The sequence below is a fragment of the Talpa occidentalis genome, unplaced genomic scaffold, assembly GCF_014898055.3.
Source record: "Talpa occidentalis isolate TD23 unplaced genomic scaffold, MPIMG_talOcc4v2.1 talOcc4.7, whole genome shotgun sequence".
NCBI lineage: Eukaryota > Metazoa > Chordata > Mammalia > Eulipotyphla > Talpidae > Talpa > Talpa occidentalis.
In genome coordinates, this window is record NW_023605083.1 from 128084579 (window position 1) to 128104281 (window position 19703).

Consider the following 19703-nt stretch of genomic DNA (forward strand, 5'->3'; position numbering starts at 1 on the left):
GGCTTTTTTTTTTTGTTTAACATCAGATAGTGGGACATAAATATTTATCTGGCAATTTGACCCATTTGTGTAAAGTTCAGCACATAGGATTCAAGCTTTCTTTCCATGAAAAACACACTCAAATCTACCGTAAAAAATTAAGAGTTAAATTTTTGTTGGTAACTGAAGCCAAAGTTCACATTAGTATTAATCAGATTCATGTTTGGCTTCGTCAACATGCCATTTGAGTTGAAATCCAATTGAAAATAAGATTCCAATTAATCACTGGAACAGAATACAATTGATAATAAAATTTAAATGTAACATTAATTACAGCAGTGTATACAATTTAACAAGGAACCAAATCAAGCAGCTGTCCCATTAAATACTATGTATTATATAATATACATTTCATTATATTATTTATGGGCAAGTAATTGAAGTCCAGCTTCTTTTCTAAAAATGACAAACATCCCATTCATTTGTGTCCAGGGGCCTTTGATGTCAGGTGACATGGACTATTTAACCTGCAAGAGCGTGTCGCATGGAGGGTGAGCGGCAGCAGTCACAACGCACCTTCTCATCACCTGACACGGTGAGGGCACCATTGTACGATGACTCGTTAGGGCCGTGTCTCATTCCAAAGGCATCCACGTCCAGAGCTATGTTCTGCCTCCTCAAAGAGTGGATGAAGTCATCAATGCTTGACCCTACCATGAGGGCAAGACCAAACACAGCAGGAAAGGAGTATAGCAATGGTCAAATAATAACAACAGCAGCAATAATAATAACAACAATGTCACTCAAGGTATATGGAGCAAACTGAGGATTTTCTAAAAGGATGAAATCGATGCTGAGGCATTAATGAGTAGGCATTTACTCATGACTTCTGTTGATGTAAAATACTACTTAAAATTAACATGTAATCCTTGATGATATTAATTTTTCTATTCACTTATAAATTTCTTATAAATTGGGAACAGTTTTTTTTCCCCCCGAGCCCAAGAATGCTTAGCATTTAGAAAATAATATGGGAGACCTCGGAGTCTAGTCAATGGTTCACCTTTTTTGCTTTGTGCAATAAGCTGTAGGGTTTAAGTAAACTTGCAAAATGTGTTCTTAAAACATACTTCCCACCTTCTATTTTTCATTTTGATTTAGTGTCCTGTTTGACCTCAGATGAGCTATCTAAAAAAATTGTTTTTTTCCTGCATGGTTTCTGTTTTCCAGGGGACCTTTCCACAAGGACATCCAGAAGCTGTGTGTTAATGCTAAGTTCACCTGTTTTATTGATGACCAGTAGGCGGGTCAGAGGAGCTTCAGGCTGTTGTCCCGGAGACAGGAAGTACATGTTAGGAGACAGTCCCCAAGAATAATGTTTTTGGTATAACTCATAGAATAGATGTTCCAAAAGCTGAGGGCAAAAGCTAATGCCAAAAAGCAACAATCTATGTGGGAAAAAAGGCAAGAGAAAAAAATTCATCAATAGCCACTTTTGTAGGTTTTAAGTTTGAGCGGATAATGGATGTCTATAACAGAAACAAATTACATCCTCTAAGTAGACACGGGGATTAGGCTCCCCCTGCCACTCTTGGATACCTCATTAAATTTAGGAAGTCTGCTAATTACGACTCTCAAAGTTTTCCTCCCACACCCCCTTCTTTGCTGGGTCTCAGTCTTGGTTTTCTTTTTTCTGGACCATGGCAAGCTGGCACATCATCAACACTGAAACTTTCCCCCCTCTTACTGCCAATTTGAATTACAACATTTTCTCATTCACTTAGGCTATAAATCTCAATCACTTTACACTCATTTCTCTCCCATAAGTCCCATTTCCAAATGGTTGGGAACTGGCATCTGCCATGGTATCACTATTACTTGCCTCCCATGTTCTCTCTTCCGCTTTTCAAATGTGAACCTTAATCACTTCTTTCCTGACCTCTTTCAATGATGTCCTAAATGACTGCTTTCTTCACCTCCAGTGTCTACTATTTCCAAACCATTTTTGCACTGTTGCCTAATTAAGCGTCTCAGCATTAGGTTCTATATTATGTCCATTACCTGTGGAAGATGAAAACTAAAACTTCAATAGTTCCTTATTATTCATGAAGTCCACACTCTTTCTTTAGTTCTATATTATCAAAATTATTTTTATTCTTTGGACACCTTGTATTATAACTAAGTCAATTTCATTGCAGTTCTTCAGGCTCCTCAGGTGTCTCCACGCTCATTGCTGTTCCTGCCGTAATTTCCAAAATCCCTTCTTTTCCTTAACTGTTACACTTTTCTGTTCCAAATTGAAGTCACTGCTCATGACTTTTCATAAAATTTTCTCCTGATGTCCTTAGTTGGGCATACTCTCTCCAATACTGAATGCTGTCCTTGACAATATTATTTAATTTCACCTTTTTTTTTTTTTTTTACTGTGCAGCACCACATTGCTTAGCGACAGGAATACATTTTGAGAAATACATTGCTAGGCAATGCTGTCATGGAGCATGCCTTGTTCACAGAGTGTAATTACATAAGCCTCCACGGCATAGCCTCCTAGACACCTAAGCTCTACGATATAGTCTGACTGGACCACCATTGTATATGTGATCCATTGTTAACCAATGCAGAGTATACTTCTAATCACCCTCCTCCAGAGCTGAATCTCATGTCTGATTTATTTTGAGAGGTTGCAGACATGTAACACAGAGTGTGAGGCAAAGATGCACACAAGTATTTTGAATGAATGAGTGTCCTGAGTGGGCAGCAACTCTTATGCATAGAACCATTGCTCAGCGAAGAACCAGAAACCTCAGAGGAATGTGTGAGCCACACAGGAGGGTTCAAATAGTGCTTCCAAGCCTTGGTGAAGATACAGCTATGCATAGAGCTACTTTGGGGACAGAGGCAAGTCTTTGGGATGGGACCCAAGTGCTAATTCCATGCTTCTGAAAAGTTAACTCAACCCTGGCTAAGATTTTTTAATTACCTACTACCTAAGCAATTGAAAATTGGTTTCTGTGTTCAAAAGATTGTACTCAGCTGCTGAATTTATTTTATATGAGTCTTTCTTTAATTTTTCAATTGATTTTTATTTGACTTTGACTTGAGTTGATGATGAAAAACATATCTGAATATTCAGTTACTTACATGGTCAAAAGAGTTTTCTTTTCATTCTTTAACTTTAGGAAGCGAATTTTTGCTATTGCACAGAGCTGCTGCCTCCAGAGACTCATGCCGCTGGTTGCTTTCTTTGTTTCATTAAGGGAAGACAAAACTTGTTCCAGCTCATCAAGGCTTCCTGTATCTTTTGTCCTATCATTTTGTAATTTTCCCCAAACCCCAATACCTATAAAACATAAAATCAGGTTTTTTATGAAGTACCATTTTAGGTGTGTGTTATTTAGCTTTTTCTATGATCATCTTTTCACAAAATAGTGCTATTGAAGAGCGTTTTGGACAAAGACACAAATAATATGATTCATGGCATTATTGGAGCAACTACTAAAGAAATGGGAATGAAGCAAAATAATATCATAAATGTCTATCTTGTATTTTCTGAAAAAATATTCTGTGCCTATAACTTTGTAGGGCTTAATTCTAGGGACATCAATGAAAAGAGGTTCATAGCTAGCTAAGAAAAATCTATTCCTGCAAGAGATAAAGCGTTGTATATTTCTACCATGGTGGATGTGTTAGTACCTGTAGAACTTTGCCTCTCCCTGCACTCGGGCAAGAAAATTGATAAAGACAATATTTCGCAATATAGCCATGGCTGGAAACAAGCCATGGCTGGAAACAAGACACGGAAACATGGCTGGAAAGAAGAGAAGCCTAGAGAAACTGACCAACTCTAGACTTTTAGAAAATCATGTGAAATTTACATTAAAAGTGAAGACATATACACAACAAAAAGATCAAATGTATATTTTCAAAATTGGGTAAAAGATGGGAAGTAGAATTTTAAAACTCACTTGACTAGGAAAAGGAAAAAAAAATAAAGAGCATGGCAAAGAGCAAACACTGTAAGATAATAATAAACCAGAAACAACAAAATGTTTTAGAGCAATGAGAAAGGAAATGTAGACCCTTTCCAAGGAATGGCAATTAGACTGACAGCAAATCCTTCAGCAGCAGCAATGGAATCCTGAAGACATTGGAATGATACATTCAACAAGCTGCCAGAAAAGTAACTAGCATTCTACAATTTTAGTTTTCTTTTCTCTGTGTTGAATATGTTGTATATTCAAAAAAGTATTACATCATCTGCTCCACAATGACCTAGTCTTGTACACTGATGTATTCCATATGTCTAGTAAGATACATGCTACAAAAATAAGGCAGTCAAGATGGGAGACCAGCATTAAGAGAAAAGGGAATGAAACAAAAATACATTTCCCATCTGCTCTAAGTTTTTCCAAAATCAGACCGAATCTACAGCTCCAAAAGCATATAAATTGATCATTCAAAGTATATTTTCAAAATAAAATATTTCACAGAAAGAGAAAATTCAAATTTCTTTTTTACCTGATTCATCTATAGTTGATTTTCCTTCTAATTTCAAGAATACCTCATTCAAAGTTGTCATGGAAACACCATAATTCTCAATACCCTGGTTACAACATCTATCAAGATCCCTGTAAAGGTCTATAAATAGGCACAAGATTGTATCAAAAATATAATTTTTAGTAAAATTGATAGTAACTTATATTTACAAAAAGAGAAGACAATTATGATAAGCCAAATGCATTCATCAGATGCAAAATGGAAATTAAACAAATTTTATTTCATTTTATTTTTACTGCAACCTTATAAGAGATTCTGAGTCACAAATACCCCGCTAGACTACTCCTGGCTTTCCCCAACTCCACCACCCCTTACCCTCTTGACCCATTCTTTCCCCACCCCCTTGACCTCAGAACCCTCATTTCATTCATTGTTGTTCACTAATTTTTAAGAAATATTTTACCTTGTTGAAATGTCTGCTATATAAACGTCCAATATTTGTCTTGGTCATTCTGTCTTGCTTTGCTACACATAATTCCCTTGAATTCCTTCCATTTTGCTATAAATGGCAACATTTCATCTTTCCTTATAATGTGAGTGTAAAATTTTAAACATTCATTTATTTCATTTTTAGAAAACTACACAGTGGGTGGAATTTGGAAAACATTATATTTTATCTAAATATCTTTTTAAGAAATTGTTAGAATAAGGGAGTCTTACAGATGGACTGAATGTTTGTGTGCCCTGATGTGATGGAATTAGGAGGTGGGGTCTTTGGGAGCTAATTAGGGTGAGAAGAGGTTATGAGGGTAGGGACCTCATGAATGGGATTAGTGCCTTTCAAGAAACAGGAAAGCTCATTTCCTCTCCCTGCTCTACAGGCTACAAGAGAAGTAGATAGTCTGCAGCTCGGGAGAGATTGCCCACCAGAACTCAGCTGTGCTGGCGCCTGACCCTGGACTTCTGCTCTCCAGAACTGTGAGAAATAAACGTGTGTTGTTTGTAAGCCACCCAGTTTATAGTGTCTGTTACAACAGCGTGGACTGAAATAGAAAATGTTTAATTCAAACACCCATTAAGTAATATTTTTCCCAGTAATAGAGATTTGTACATCATATTAGAGATAATTGTTAGGTTACTTTAAAAGAAACAAGCAGTTAGATTATACAAAGGAACTAAATGTTTATAGAAATAATTAAGTGCTGTGTAAGTTTCCCTTGTTTTAGAAAGCATGAATTAAAAGACTAATGCATATATATAGCTTTGCATTCTCTCTCCTCTCTCTCCTGTCATAACACCATTGTTATGGTTAGTAACATCATTGATATAAAGCATGCCATGGTCTCAACACTCTTTTACCTGGAAATTTGTTTGTCCTTCCCAAAGGCAAAATATATACAAGCTTCTCTTCACTCTGTGCTGTTAGTTTGGCATCAGGGATGTGCTGTTTAACCAGTGATGTTATACTGTCTGGATTGCACATTTCATTCAGATGCAAACTACATTTTAAAAGGGTAGAGTTATTTCTATCCAACATTATCTCTACGAACAATTGCACTAGGGGCTTGTCACTTTATTAATATTTATGAGACAAAATGTATAATCTAATGATAGAAGTAAAATGAAGATGAAATTTACAACATGGTGGAGGAACCAGTGTCAGGGATACAAGTGACCCAAGGAGAAAAGAGATTTCAGCCACATCTGGCTTTTATAAAAGCACCCTACCTCAAGACTGTTGGGAGATGAAACAGTACATTGCAAGACCAGATAGGGAAGTGGTGAAGGGGTGAGAAATCTATTGATATTTTCAAGATGCACGAAAATATGATGAAAGGTTCTAGAATATCAATAAATCTCTCTTAGCAAATACTGTGCTGCGAAAACATTTTCCAAAATTTTTATTTAAATATAGCTCAATCATCTTTATATTTTCACTGACCACCATGCCACAATCCTACATTCTTGCTAAGAGAAGTTTCAGTGTAGTTCTAATACAGATCTCCTGAAATGAACTTACACACGTGAGTCCTATGGTAACATATTAATACTGACATCATCTGTCCCCAGTATGTTCTAACGTGTCTGCAGTCCCCAGGTCTGTACCTTAAATGGTAGCCAATGCCCCATTTCTGCTTCAGGAATAGAGAAGAGCCTGCACACTTCAGCCTCCCATTGGATATAAACACCTTCCTGTCTAAGTAGAAAAAAAACAAAAAACAAATAGGTTGCATTAAGGAGCTATTCTTTCACTATTTGTAAAAGAACAAATTCACTAATAAATAATCTATTTTAAGAGCACGATCTGGTAAAATAGATATACTCTTTCTCATCCAATAAGTAAAATAAGTTTATTGTTTACTATATTAAGCAAACTGATCACCTATCAAAAGAACCTGTCTCAAGTCAACTGGCATCCATATTAAACATCTTTGCGAGTAGGTCACATGTTTTATAGCCAAGGCGATGCTTTGCAATAGGATCAGTGTATTCCCATGAGGAATGTATTCAGGGATGTGGACACTCAAATGGAGGAGAGCGAGATTCTCCCATCATGCCTCTTGGCAGTCAAACCTGGCAGCTGTGATGGCACATTTCCATACACTCCACATGTGCTCCTAATTCCTTACTAAAATATATGACAGAAAACCAAGAGTCACCAGCCAAGATGTCAGCCTCATCCATGAACTGGGTGCTGAAGAGAATGACTCTGTCTGATTTTCTCTCCTTCAGGAGGTTCCATACTCGGTGCCTTGAAAGAGGATCTGAGCCAGCAGTTGGTTCATCCAATAGCAGAACCTGCGCAATAGGAAAGCACGTAAATCCACATTGTCCTTTCCTGCAAGATTGTTTTTTAAAGCAATATACTTAAAAGCATATTTGGGGGAAATATCTTAGTACTTAATTTTCCATTTTAAGAGTCCTCTTCCATTCATGATTTGCAAATGAAGTCTGATGGAATAAAATAGTTTTATATTCAAGATGAGCAGACTCTAGTGTCATTGAAAAGAAAAGTAGCTTTATAGTCCTGATGTTAATTTCACCAGTAATTTTGGTTTGACTTACCTGCGGATCTCCTAAAATGGCAATCCCAAAAGTGAGTTTCCTTTTTTGTCCTCCGCTTAAATTTTGAGCAAGAATGTCTTGAATATTTTTCATCTCTAAGTCCTGTAACACTCGTTGTACCTGAGCAAATAAAGGATTTTTATTCCAAAATTCAGAATGTTTTTATTTAAAGCACTAGAACTTTGGTGTTTGTTTAAAAGTTGTTCTTTTTTACCCTCTAGGTAATGAGCTGTGTAGAAATAACGCAAACATATTCAGTTTTCTAGTTGATACATTTCATGTTCTGCATGACATCTAACATGTTCATTTACCTCTTGCTCCACTTCCTGTGGCTGAATCCCCTTTACTTTAGCAAACAGCCTCAGATTTTCTTTCACCGTGAGAAAGCCAAATTGCACATTGAATTGTGGACAAACTCCCGTGAGTTTGCTGACAGCTTCCAAGTCAGCAGTCTCTGAAAGGGAGTGATTATAGATGGTGACCGACCCTAAGAGTAGAAGGTAGAGATTTAGCATCAGGATAAAGTACCATAAAGTGGAAAACAATGTGTGTTAATCACTAGAGTCTTTAAATCATATTTTAGCTACATTGAACAATGGCAAATTTAATATTCATGATATACCTGATGTAGTTGGAATGCCAATTATTCAGCATAAAGCCACTCATCATGAAATATTTAAACCACAAAGATTTCCTAAAGAGAATATAAATCTATAAAAAAATTGAAGAAATTTCTAAAACTTTTCTCTTTTTTAAAGATTTACTCTTTTATTTATTTATGCATACAAGAGCTGGGGTGTAGGCCAGAGGCGGGGGTGAGAGGATTCACCAGAGAGAATGGGAAGCAGAGAGGTAGATCTATTGAAATACACTGCTGAGGGGAGAAGAGGGGAGCAAGGAGAGGTCTGCTGTGCCATGTGGGTCAGCTCCCTGACTGGGGATCAAACTCATGCTGCAGTGGCTGGTGATAGCTTGATAGCGCTGAGACTTTAACCCTTGCACCACCAGGGAGGCCCTAAAATTTTTCTCTTAATGCCTAAATGTGATTAGTAGTTAATGAAACTACTACCTGAGAATTAACAAATCTACTTGACTAGTAAAATGCAGTTAATTCATTTGCCTTATTCTTGTCACTGGCTGATTGTTTTCTCACCTGATGTTGGAGCCAAAAGCCCACTGAGTACATTCAACAGGGTGGTTTTTCCAGCACCACTGTGACCGAGGAGGGCAGTAATCTGGCCTTCATATATGTCAAACACCAGACCTGCATTATTTCAAAAAAATAAAGTATACTCAGAGCCTATCTGGTAACTTTGCAGTCTCTGAATTTTTTAATAATTTCTTATAGCATGTATATACTGGCTAGCAAGAGTCAAAGAAAATCCATGCAATTTTTTCTTTAAAATTATCTCCCTATGCTGAATAGAGAGCCCAGAAATAATGACACACTTATATGAACAACTAATCTTTGACAAAGGAGCAAAGAATATGCAATGGAACATGGACAGTTTGTTCAATAAATGGTGCTGGGAAAACTCCACATGCAAAAAAGTGAAACTAGACCACTACCTCTCACCATGCACAAAAATCAACTCAAAATGGATAAAGACCTGAAACCACAAAATATATAGAAGAAAATATAAGCAAAACACTACAAGACATACATCTTAGAAACATCTTTAAAGACTCATCACCCAAAGCAGTGATAGTGAAGGCAAAGATAAACACCTGGGATTACATCAAACTGAAAAGCTTCTGTACAGCAAAAAAGACGTTAACCAAAACAAAGAGACACCCCACTGATTGGGAAAAAAAATCTTTGCACTCCATTTGACTGATAAGGGTCTGATCACAAAGATATACAAAGAACTCACATGGCTCAACAAAAACAAAATAAACAATCCAGTCAAGAAATGGGCAGAAGAACTTAAAAGACATTTCTCCAAAGAAGAAATGCAAATGGCCAACAGGCATATGAAAAAATGTTCAACATCCCTTAAAATCAGGGAAATGCAATTCAAAACCACACTGAGATACCACCTTACACCAGTAAGAATGGCACATAGCAAAAAACCAAGCAACAACAAATGTTGGTGAGGATGTGGTGAAAAAGGAACTCTCCTACACTGCTGGTGGGAGTGCAAACTGGTCCAACCACTATGGAGAGCTGTCTGGAGGTTCCTCAGTCTACTAAAAATGGAGCTACCATATGACTTGGCAATTCCACTGCTAGGGATCTACCCAAAGACACAAAAACATTGATTCAAAAGACCACCTGTACCCCTATGTTTATTGCAGCACTATTTACAATAGGTAAAACCTGAAAACAACCCAAATGCCCAAAAATAGATGACTAGATCAAGAAGATGTGTTACATATACACCATGGAATATTATTCAGCAATCAAAAAAGATAATCTCATGCCATTCGCAGCAACATGGATGGAGCTAGAAGGAATTATGCTCAGTGAATTAAGCCAGAAGGAAAAAGAAAAATATCAGATGGTTTCACTTATAGCAGGAATATAGCGGAACCAAATAAGACATCAGTGTAAAAAAATAATAGCAGTACAAAACACAACAAAGCAAAAACAGACAATTATAAATCAGAGACATCCTGCAGGGGAGGAGGAGGGAGAGGGATCAAAGGGAGGGAGGGAGGAGCACAGGGGACTGAGGTGATGGTGCACCGGTGTCTTGGGGAAGGAAACTCTATGGGGACTACACCTGAGGGGGTGGGGGAAAGCAAATATTGATTAAAAAAATAAAAAATTAAAAAAATTTTAAAAATTATCTTTACAAGAAAAAAATTATCTCCCTATGATACATACTTTATAGCTGTTACATTGTAACCGTTATTACGTGATTAACAAATTTTTAGATAAAAGTAAAGTTTATAAAAGATAGACTGACTATAATAAAATCAGCTTTAAGATTAGGGAATATGATGAGTTGAAAATAAAGAATATGATGATGCTATTGCTTATCTTTCAGACTAATTGGCTATAGGTGGTGTACCTGACTTTCTAAAATTGTTATATGGTTTTAAATTTACTTGGAAGGAAACAATGTGTTTAAATAAAGAAGAGCCACGGTGTCTGGATTTTCTGTTCTTAGAACCTTCCAAAATGGTATAAAGGGAGGCACAATCATAAATCAAGCAGCCCTACAAAATAGAAACATACTTTATTACCTTTCAAAGCTTCTACTTTTTCATGTTTTCCTTTTTTATATTCTTTCTTAAGATTTTTAATTCTGAAAAAAAAAGAAGAAAATATTTTGAGGGAATTATGGAGATGGTCAGATGACTGATACATTAAGTCTTTGAGGCTTTGGAAAATTCGGGGTTCTTTCCTTCCTGCACACCCAGGTGACGGCAGAAGCATCCAGGACACCCCCTTAGATGGAGAAGTCTCGATCATTGTAAGCTGACAGGCTGCACTAGAAGCAGCAGCAGCTAGAGCGGGGGAACAGAATGCTGGAAGGGGGTAGGGGAGAAGGAGGGATGGAGAAAAGGGGGTAGAGAGAGAGAGAGAGAGAGGAAGAAGAAGAAGAAAGAGACTGAGGAAAATGACATATAAAGATTATTTCTTTAATGATGATTATTGGTATACTATAAAGTGCTAGTAAATGAAAGTGCTGGTAATTTGACAAAAAAAAGTGCTATCAAGAACGAGTGTATTCTTTCATGAGCATAGTATCCTGGGTGTAGTTGTACCAAGATGCAAATCTTTGTCACATCTGTATTCTGTCTGATAGAGTTCTGGTCTGTCACCTGCTCCCCATTGATTGTCCATGTAATTTCCTTATTACCTGATGGCTTCTTTTCCATGGAATTCTGGAGACACTGGTTCGAAAGAGTCATTAGATGAAGAATTTGTATCTGTTTCATTCTCAAGAGCCATGTGATCAGCCCTCTGGGGTTGGAACCAGAAAGAGGACTTCAGGAAAAACCAGGGAGAATGTCGATGTCCATATTCGGCTTCATGAACAGGAGACAATTAAATATTGGGTCAATCACCACTTTATGGACTATACCCACCACAGAGCATCACATCAATACAATTTCCTTTATTTTAAAACTCAATAGATTGTCACCTAAAGGTCTCTCTGTTTCCATATGTCCATGACATATACAGAACAGTGAGAAAAACGTAACTTAGGTGTTACCATCCACTATGGTGTTTCTAATATGAGAAGCGTGTTGCATTGTTATCTAATTAGAAATCCCTCAAAGCAGAGTGAAATAATTCAGGAGGAATTTAAATATAATAGTAAACAAAATCTTAATTTGCCCAGAGTCACTGGTAATGCTGAGAAATAAGTCTTGTGTCATTGCCTGGTAGAATTTTAACAAGTTAATAGAGACTGATGATTCTAGAACTTAAGGCTCTCCTTATAAGAGAACTTGGGGCAGGAAATAATGACATTAAGGACAAATCTTAAGAATGAAAGAAATGGAGCAAATGCATAGACATGAAGGAGAAAAGTGAAAGGCTTCTGGGTGGTAATTCTCAGCAATATAAATATAGCTGCCTCTAACCATTACTCTTAGTACTCTTAGCACAAGAACAGAAAATGCAAATAAATTACAGGAAAATGGGATCTGGGTGACTGGAAATTTTTACAAGAGAGTGAAGATGATTGATTCATCTTATTCCTAAATTTACTTTTTTTTTTAAAAGATATTTTATTTATTTATTTATGCAAGCACTGGGTACAGTCAGAAGCGTGGGAGGGTGAGAGAATTCACCAGAGCCAGAGTGGGGAACAGAACAGGCAGACTGACAAAGTACACTGCTGAGGGGAGCAGCGGGCACGGCAGGAGAGGTCTGCGCACCATGTGGGACTCTCGCCTGCGGCGGCGGGGGAATGAACCAGCGCTGCAGAGTCTGCGGGCAGCTTCGCAACCCAGCGCTCAACCGCCTGCGCCACCAGGGGAGGCACCCTAAGTTTACTTTTACGGAATGGCTTATGCTAGAAGTTTTTCAAAAGTACTGACAGCTGTTATTCTATATGTCAATTCTCTCAGAAAGATAATAAATAAAAATTCAAAAGTCTCCTTCCTTCCTTAACTAACCTTCCGTTTTTTTCCACTACCTCCTCCCTAACATTTATCTAATAGGAAGTAAGATGGATAGACAAACTCCTTAGGTAAAGATTGTCCTTCTCTGTAGGACAGATTTGTTTTTTCTATGCAACTAAAATGTTGTGGATTCATAATCCATATTGCTTGTCAGGTGAGTTAAATTGGGAATCACTTGGAAATTCTTAAAATCCAATGTCAAGCACTAGCATTCTTCACCTATACAAGCATTAACAGTATACAAGCATCCTTCACCTTGTACAAGCATTAACAGTATAATTTTCTATAATCTCTTGTGCCTCTTTTTTAAAACAAATAATCTAAAGTATTAATTGCAGAAAAACATTTTAGAAGGTAACTCTATAAACAAAGTGCAGAATACCTTTAGGCTTATTTAGAAGTTTTAAAGAAAGATGCTTGATAATTTATATTCAATACATTGTAGACAGTTTAAAGAAATGCAATGAATTAAATTGTATTGAATCACAACCAGGTTACTACTTACTGGGCAAAATTTTGTCAAAATACAATGTCAATACCAAATACAAAAAAGCATCAAATATCAACATGAAAAAAGTCGCTATTATTAAGTAAGGGTTGTTTGTAGAATCCAAATGGACATTAGAATTCACGTCGTAGTCCAAATGTATAAGCTGAAAAAAATAACATATGTTGAATTTCCAAAGGATAAAATGCAGAGTTATTTTTTCTTATTTCTGCTAGACACTGGGATTGAATAGATATAAACAGACATAATTCCTGTCTTTACAGAGTTCTAATCTACTGGAAGACAAAGCAATGAAACAATCCAACTCCAAAGTAACTTGGGGAATGAATGGAGGTAGAAACCAAGGATGTAGAGATGCATAGCAGCAGTAGACAAATCCTCTAGTAGGAGGTAAAAACTCAAGGAAGGTGAATTTTGATCTGGGGGCACAAGGATTGCATTGGGCTTAGGATAGGGGAAGACGGGTATTCCAGACAGGATACCATTTGAGAATGAGAACATGGCGGGGTGAGAGTACTTCAGTAGTTGGGCAGAAGACAGAAGAATAATTTCTTTGAAATTTAATTATATAATACAATGAGTTTATATGTAACATAATCTTACATTTAACATTTTATATCTATGATGTCACATGTAGAATTAAATTTCCTGAGAAGAGGTTCAGTTTCATTTATAACTAATCAATCAAAAAATAAAAATGTATTTCTATTAAATTCCTGGTTTTCAAATACTTGTAATATTGTTAAGGGGTCACACTTCCTGTGCATTAAATTAGATTAACACTATCATATCATTAGAAAACTTATCATTAGGGAAAAATACAAATTACAAGTATATCATTAGGAAAAAAACATTAAAGGTAAAAGTTGATCCAGATCTATAATTGGTAATTTACAAAGAAAACTGATTAGGCTGAGAGAAATAAATGCAAACTTCTCCTATCCCATAGGGGTGCATCTTTACAAAAGTGGGTGGGAATTTTAATGCTTCAAACTTGTAGCATGAATTACTCAGAGGGAACCTCTTTTAACTGTAAAAAAGTGAAACAGTTACATTAGCTCTTACCTGGGCCATTCCAGCAGTGAACGCAAAAGGGCTAAGAAGACATAAGGTCCACTCCCAAAAAGCAGGGAGATGTCTATACAAGGCAGTGAATCCCAGACTCCCCCAAAAGACAATTAGGAGAAAGACCACCAAGCCAGTGAGGAAGGGTTTCTTCACCAACACGCTCACCAGGAAAGCTAAAGTTATCTGGGAAGAGAGAAAAACTTTAGTGAGCACATAATTCTCTGAGAATCATCAGTAGCATAATAAAATGAGTTTCATATCACAAAAGGGTATTTCATCAACATTCCACTCTGAGATACTGTCTCCTAGAAATCCTGCAATGTTGCAAAGAGAAGAGAAGGAGTGGATGAGATTCAGTGAGAAATGACCAGTAGGTCTCGTTGTTTAATCTGCGAACTCACCAAAGAAAGGCCATACAGGAGGAAGAGGATGAAGATCACCACGAAGCCAGTTAGGACAATAACCTGGGCAGATTTCACAATAAGAGCCATCAGCATGGCCACAATGAGCGTGAAGCCAGCGTACATCAACCCCCAGGAGAACCTAACAGAGAAACAGAACATCAGCTCTGATGGCTGTTAGTTCATCGCTCGTTCATTTGTTCATTCAGCAAATGATTGGCAAAGCTTATCATGTGTCAAGAACACAACAGCCAAAGGAAATACAACAGCTAATAAATAGGAAAATTTCTCTGCCTCAAAATTCATATTCTACAGGGGAAAGAAGGCCATAAATGAGTCAAGAGGTAAATAAGGTATTTAATTGCAAAAAAAACAAAGAACAAAAAACAAAACAAGTCTGGGTGACAGAATGAGAGCAATTGGGAGAGGTGTTTAGTGTGACATCTATGAGTTTACAATTCTTGACTTCCTTTAATAAAGTAATTATATAAACACCAAGGATGAAATATACATAAAGACATAAGGATCAGCACATTTTTTTCTCTAAAAAGCCAAGTAGTAAATATTTTAGGTTTTGTGGGTAATAAGTTTGCTTTGTAGCATAAAGCCATTGTAGACAATACACAAATGATGAGTATGTTTGTGTTCCAATAAAAATTTATTTGTGGACAATGAATTTGATTTTCACATAAATATCTGTGCACCATTAAATATTCTTGCTCTTTGGATTTTTTTCCTAAGCATTAACAAAACCCATTTCTAATTTTCAGATTGTATAAAAATGGGCTCTCATTTGCCGATTTTAATATGAATTATTAGAAATTAGATATAGATGCGGATATACACAAAGGTAAGGATGATGCTTATATATGTCGAATGTGAAGCTAGGTTGTTCTTGCTATTAATACCAAAGAAACAGGAAGAGATTTCTTCAGAAGAGAAAGAGAACAAATAATCCTTCTCAAGCATGTGGATCTGGGTTCAAGTTTTCTCTGCTACACTGAAATTATGATTCTGAGAGATAGTTATGGCTGCTGCAAAGTCTTGTCACTTTTTGTTATAAAAGAGAAAATTCTTTTTGAATTTTATTTAACTAGCAAAAACAGGCACTAGTGTAGGTCTCTAGTAAAGGTAAAAGGACATAATGCAAACTTTTGAAAAGCAGAGGATACCTGTACTTCCTTTGGCTAAATTCATTAGAAAATTTTATTTTATTGTCAATTGGGCATTTGATCTTTGGTTTCATAACTTGCACTACTGTTCTCCCAGGCATACTTTCCAAAGTTCTACCATCTGCCATCTATTTATATAACATTTAATGTGAATTTATATAATGCACTTTAAATACAATTCCTTCTTTAATTTTCATGGCCAAGGAAAGATAAAATTATTATTAATATTTCACAGAAAAGAAAACCAAAGTTTAAAGAAATTAGGGAGTTTGCTCAGGGGGGTAATGCCCAGGTGGAGATGAACCGTTGCTTCCTGCCTCCCACCCCCTTCAGCACTTCTGGTGAGAAAAGCTCTGAGCTTAATTAGCATGATGGCTCATTCAATATGGGGTCAAAATCAATCATTCTTTCAAATAAAACATCTGAAACATACATTCCATCAAACATCAGAAGTCTCAGGTTCTTGTGTATTTGGGTTTACCCATATCTGTTTGTCACTGACTGAGAGCCAGCATCATTTGCACAGTGTCCTGCGTATCAGCAGATAGCTACAGGATGAGACTTTCTTTAATTCATTTTTAAATTTTTTTTTCCTGAAAGTTTATTTTATTTTCTTAATATATATTTTACATTATTCTTCCTTTTTGTCCAATGCATGCTTTCTCCTCTCGGGTGTAGTCCCTGCAAAATTCCCCACCAACACATTCCCTCCCCTGTTTTGATCCCTCTCTCTCCCCCTCCTATGCAGCATGTCTCTGATTAATAGTTGCCTGTTAATTTTGTTTTTTAATTTATTATAATTATTTTTTTCCTGGCTCCTTATTTGGTTCCCCTACATTCCTCTTATAAGTGAAACCATCCGATATTTTTCTTTTTCCTTCTGGCTTATTTCACTCAGCATAATCCCTTCCAGCTTCATTCATGTTGCTGCAAATGGGATGAGACTTTCTTTAATTCAAAGAGGTATAAAAGTTGCGTTTACCAAGCCTAAAAGTCCATCTCCTCCACTAGAATGTACTACTTGTGAAAGTACCATGTTTACGTCTGATATGTTGGGCACACCACCATATTAGCTTGCTCTGTTTATCTGTGCTGTGTGATGTATTGTAGCCCTGTGATTTACCAGAATGCTGACTCTCGAAGTCCCATCATTGTCATCAGTGACTTAATGCATTGTCTTTCTTGCGCAACATTGACTGAGACATAGTATATGAATGCAGAAAAAGAGATAACGCAGAAGAAAATGAAAAAATCCGTCGTGACTCCTGCTTGGGCAACAAAAGGTAAGAGCTTCATATTTATGCCAGTAACTGACATGAGCTCTTCCATCACTGAATGATTTGTTGTGATCTGAAGAGAGATATCAATAAATACACTGTTATTAAACTAATTATAACCTCAGACACTTTTTCTCAATTGTAAGAAGCAATGTATATTTCACATTTAAATATATATGTCCATCATAACCTGGCCCGTGGGAGGAAAAAACAGAGGAAAAACTGTTTTTCTTCTGAATTTTTAGGTCATCCGTATTTACCATGTCTGCTTGACAAAACCCTACTCATGCATGGAGGCTCTAATTAAATGTCACTTCAATCCATACATCTCCTCTGATACTTCTCATCAGTGCCTTGCAGTTCGTTGTTTATCTACCACACCACTTCCGATTCTATCATAGAACTTAAACTCTGATTACGGCTATATGTCCATATTTCTATCTCCTCACTACCTCAGATCCCAAGTTCTACTTCTTTCCTAACCCTCAGTGCTTAGCATAACTGTGTCAACATAGTAGCTGTTCAGTATATTGCACCAAAGTCCTCAAGTGCATAAATTAATAGGGCAGCCCTTTATATCACCATCCACCAAAATTCAATTCACATTACTACTCACTTCTATGATGGCAGCATTAATGGCAGCTTGGAAAGCTACAAAGCCTTTCTCCCAGAAGATGGAACCTTCACATGTGATTTTTTCATCTATTGTTTGACAATGTGCTTTAGGAAAAGAAGAACAGAAATATCATGATGGGATGAGATGATCTTGGTTAGAGGAAAAATCAAAAGTTCACATGTTCCAACCTGCACTCTTAGTCCATGATAGTAAATGGCAGGACTGTTCGGGTGAGGTTCCGTAGGAGAATCCAACATCCAAGGAGAATACATTGGAATACATATATTTAAATGGAGGTAATTTTGGCTTACATTACTGTTGGTGTTTTGGAAGTATAGGCTCCCCCTTCAAGTGTAGTAAACTAGTGTACCCATCACCAAATCAACCCTCATCCACTGCCACAATCCACTGTGCTCCCTCCCTGCTTTGTTCTGGTCCTTCCTCCCAATCTGTATGGTTCAGTTCTATAGTCAGCTATCAAGGGTTAGTTTTTAATCTTGTCTTTATCTGACCCTTGTTTGATTTCTTCATATTTCACATCCAAGTGACACCATATGTTGGAATGTGTTACTAATATTCTTAAGATCAGTTCTCAATAATTTTGCATTCTCTCATCTAATTCTCTCCATTAATCAAGAATGTTTTGTTGATCTTTACTCTTATATTGTTTGGACCAAGAAAACACAATTTTAAAAAAAAAATTTGGGAATCATTGACCAACAATGTTATCTTGAGGTTTTGTTTAGGAGTAAAGCAGGAATAACAGCAAATATTATTTCCTAACAAAGCAATGTACTTAAGACCAAAGCTTTATTTCATAGGAATGAATCTCATTTACATTCAGAAATTTAAAGTTTGTGTTGTGTATGTTTGGGTAGCTTTCTGCCATCACATATGTACACTTGTGGCTAATGTCATAATAACAAGACAAACTTTTTTTTCTAAGAGAAAGTTACCTAAATGGTCTCTGTGTTCCTTCATCTTGGGGATTCTACCTCTCCAGGAAAACTTCAAATGATATGAGAAGGTATCATTAAATATGACTCTCACTGCATCTATAGAATAGTTAAAGTCCAATTCATCCATGCTTTTTTCATCGGGCCACCCCATGATTGTTCTTCCTGCCAAGTGAGAGAAAGGAATAACTCAGTAAAGATTTCTACGTGGTCCAAAGACAGCACACCATATTCAATCATGTTAGAGTTATTTCTTCACTAAAGGCAAGCTGACCCTAAACAAGAGACTCAGCGTTAGAAGGATGACTGTGGTGGGGGAGTTCAAACATTCTAAATAAAACCAGAAGAGTTAAGTGGTAATTACATTTTATCACTAATAGATTCTGCCTTTGCAAATACACTACTTAGCCAATAAGTTAGAGCACAATGAATTTGGAATAATAGCAATACTGATGCATATATTAAAACTCATGAACACATAATCTATCTAAAGCTGAAATATATACTATAATGACAGGCAGATGCTGTAATTATAGTATATATTTCCATTTGACAATGTTGTCAATGTGGTCAAACTTCCAAAGACAGCGTAAAATTGTTAAATTTGAAGTGTTTTTTCAAGAGACTTTGTTTATTCTAGAATATGTAGTGTAAGTGAATGACTGTTACTAACCAAACCCAGACCGTGTAACCCATATGCTTCCTCACAGATGGGATGCTGTTGCATGCATGTTCCTGGTGCATTTGAACATGTTCCTTTGTTCTTTGTATTTTTTGCAATCTGGTAACTGGACCCATAGGCTTAAGCACACTCAGGTCTAATCCCTTTGTGTTCTTCCATCAGAGTGTCATCATTTCTGATTCTCTCTCCTTTTGAGATATTAGCAACTTCGACCTTCAGTATCCAGATCCACTAACTCAATGGGGGTTTCAAAATGGCAATGCTCTATCATTTCTTTTTCTTTTATGAGTAGAAGACATGAAGCAGTACTTTCTATCATCTTTTTGGTTATCAACAGTCCAGTCTGTTGTCCCATTTTCAAACTAAGGACTGATCCTCCAAGGACAAATAATATTT

The 19703-nt window shown here is 36.6% G+C and overlaps 1 protein-coding gene across 1 annotated transcript in view; it reads right to left on the reverse strand.

Annotated features, from left to right (window-relative positions):
• Positions 1-19703, reverse strand: part of ABCA9 (ATP binding cassette subfamily A member 9) — a 48119-nt gene that overhangs the window by 19917 nt on the left and 8499 nt on the right. Inside the window, 18 exon segments of the mRNA XM_037494736.2 lie at positions 556-689; positions 1261-1427; positions 3121-3319; positions 4498-4617; positions 5836-5975; positions 6583-6673; positions 7137-7275; positions 7543-7662; positions 7854-8029; positions 8696-8806; positions 10735-10796; positions 11355-11523; positions 13133-13280; positions 14201-14386; positions 14605-14746; positions 16900-17126; positions 17670-17773; positions 18626-18790. Coding sequence (XP_037350633.1) covers positions 556-689; positions 1261-1427; positions 3121-3319; positions 4498-4617; positions 5836-5975; positions 6583-6673; positions 7137-7275; positions 7543-7662; positions 7854-8029; positions 8696-8806; positions 10735-10796; positions 11355-11523; positions 13133-13280; positions 14201-14386; positions 14605-14746; positions 16900-17126; positions 17670-17773; positions 18626-18790 — 2600 coding nt within the window.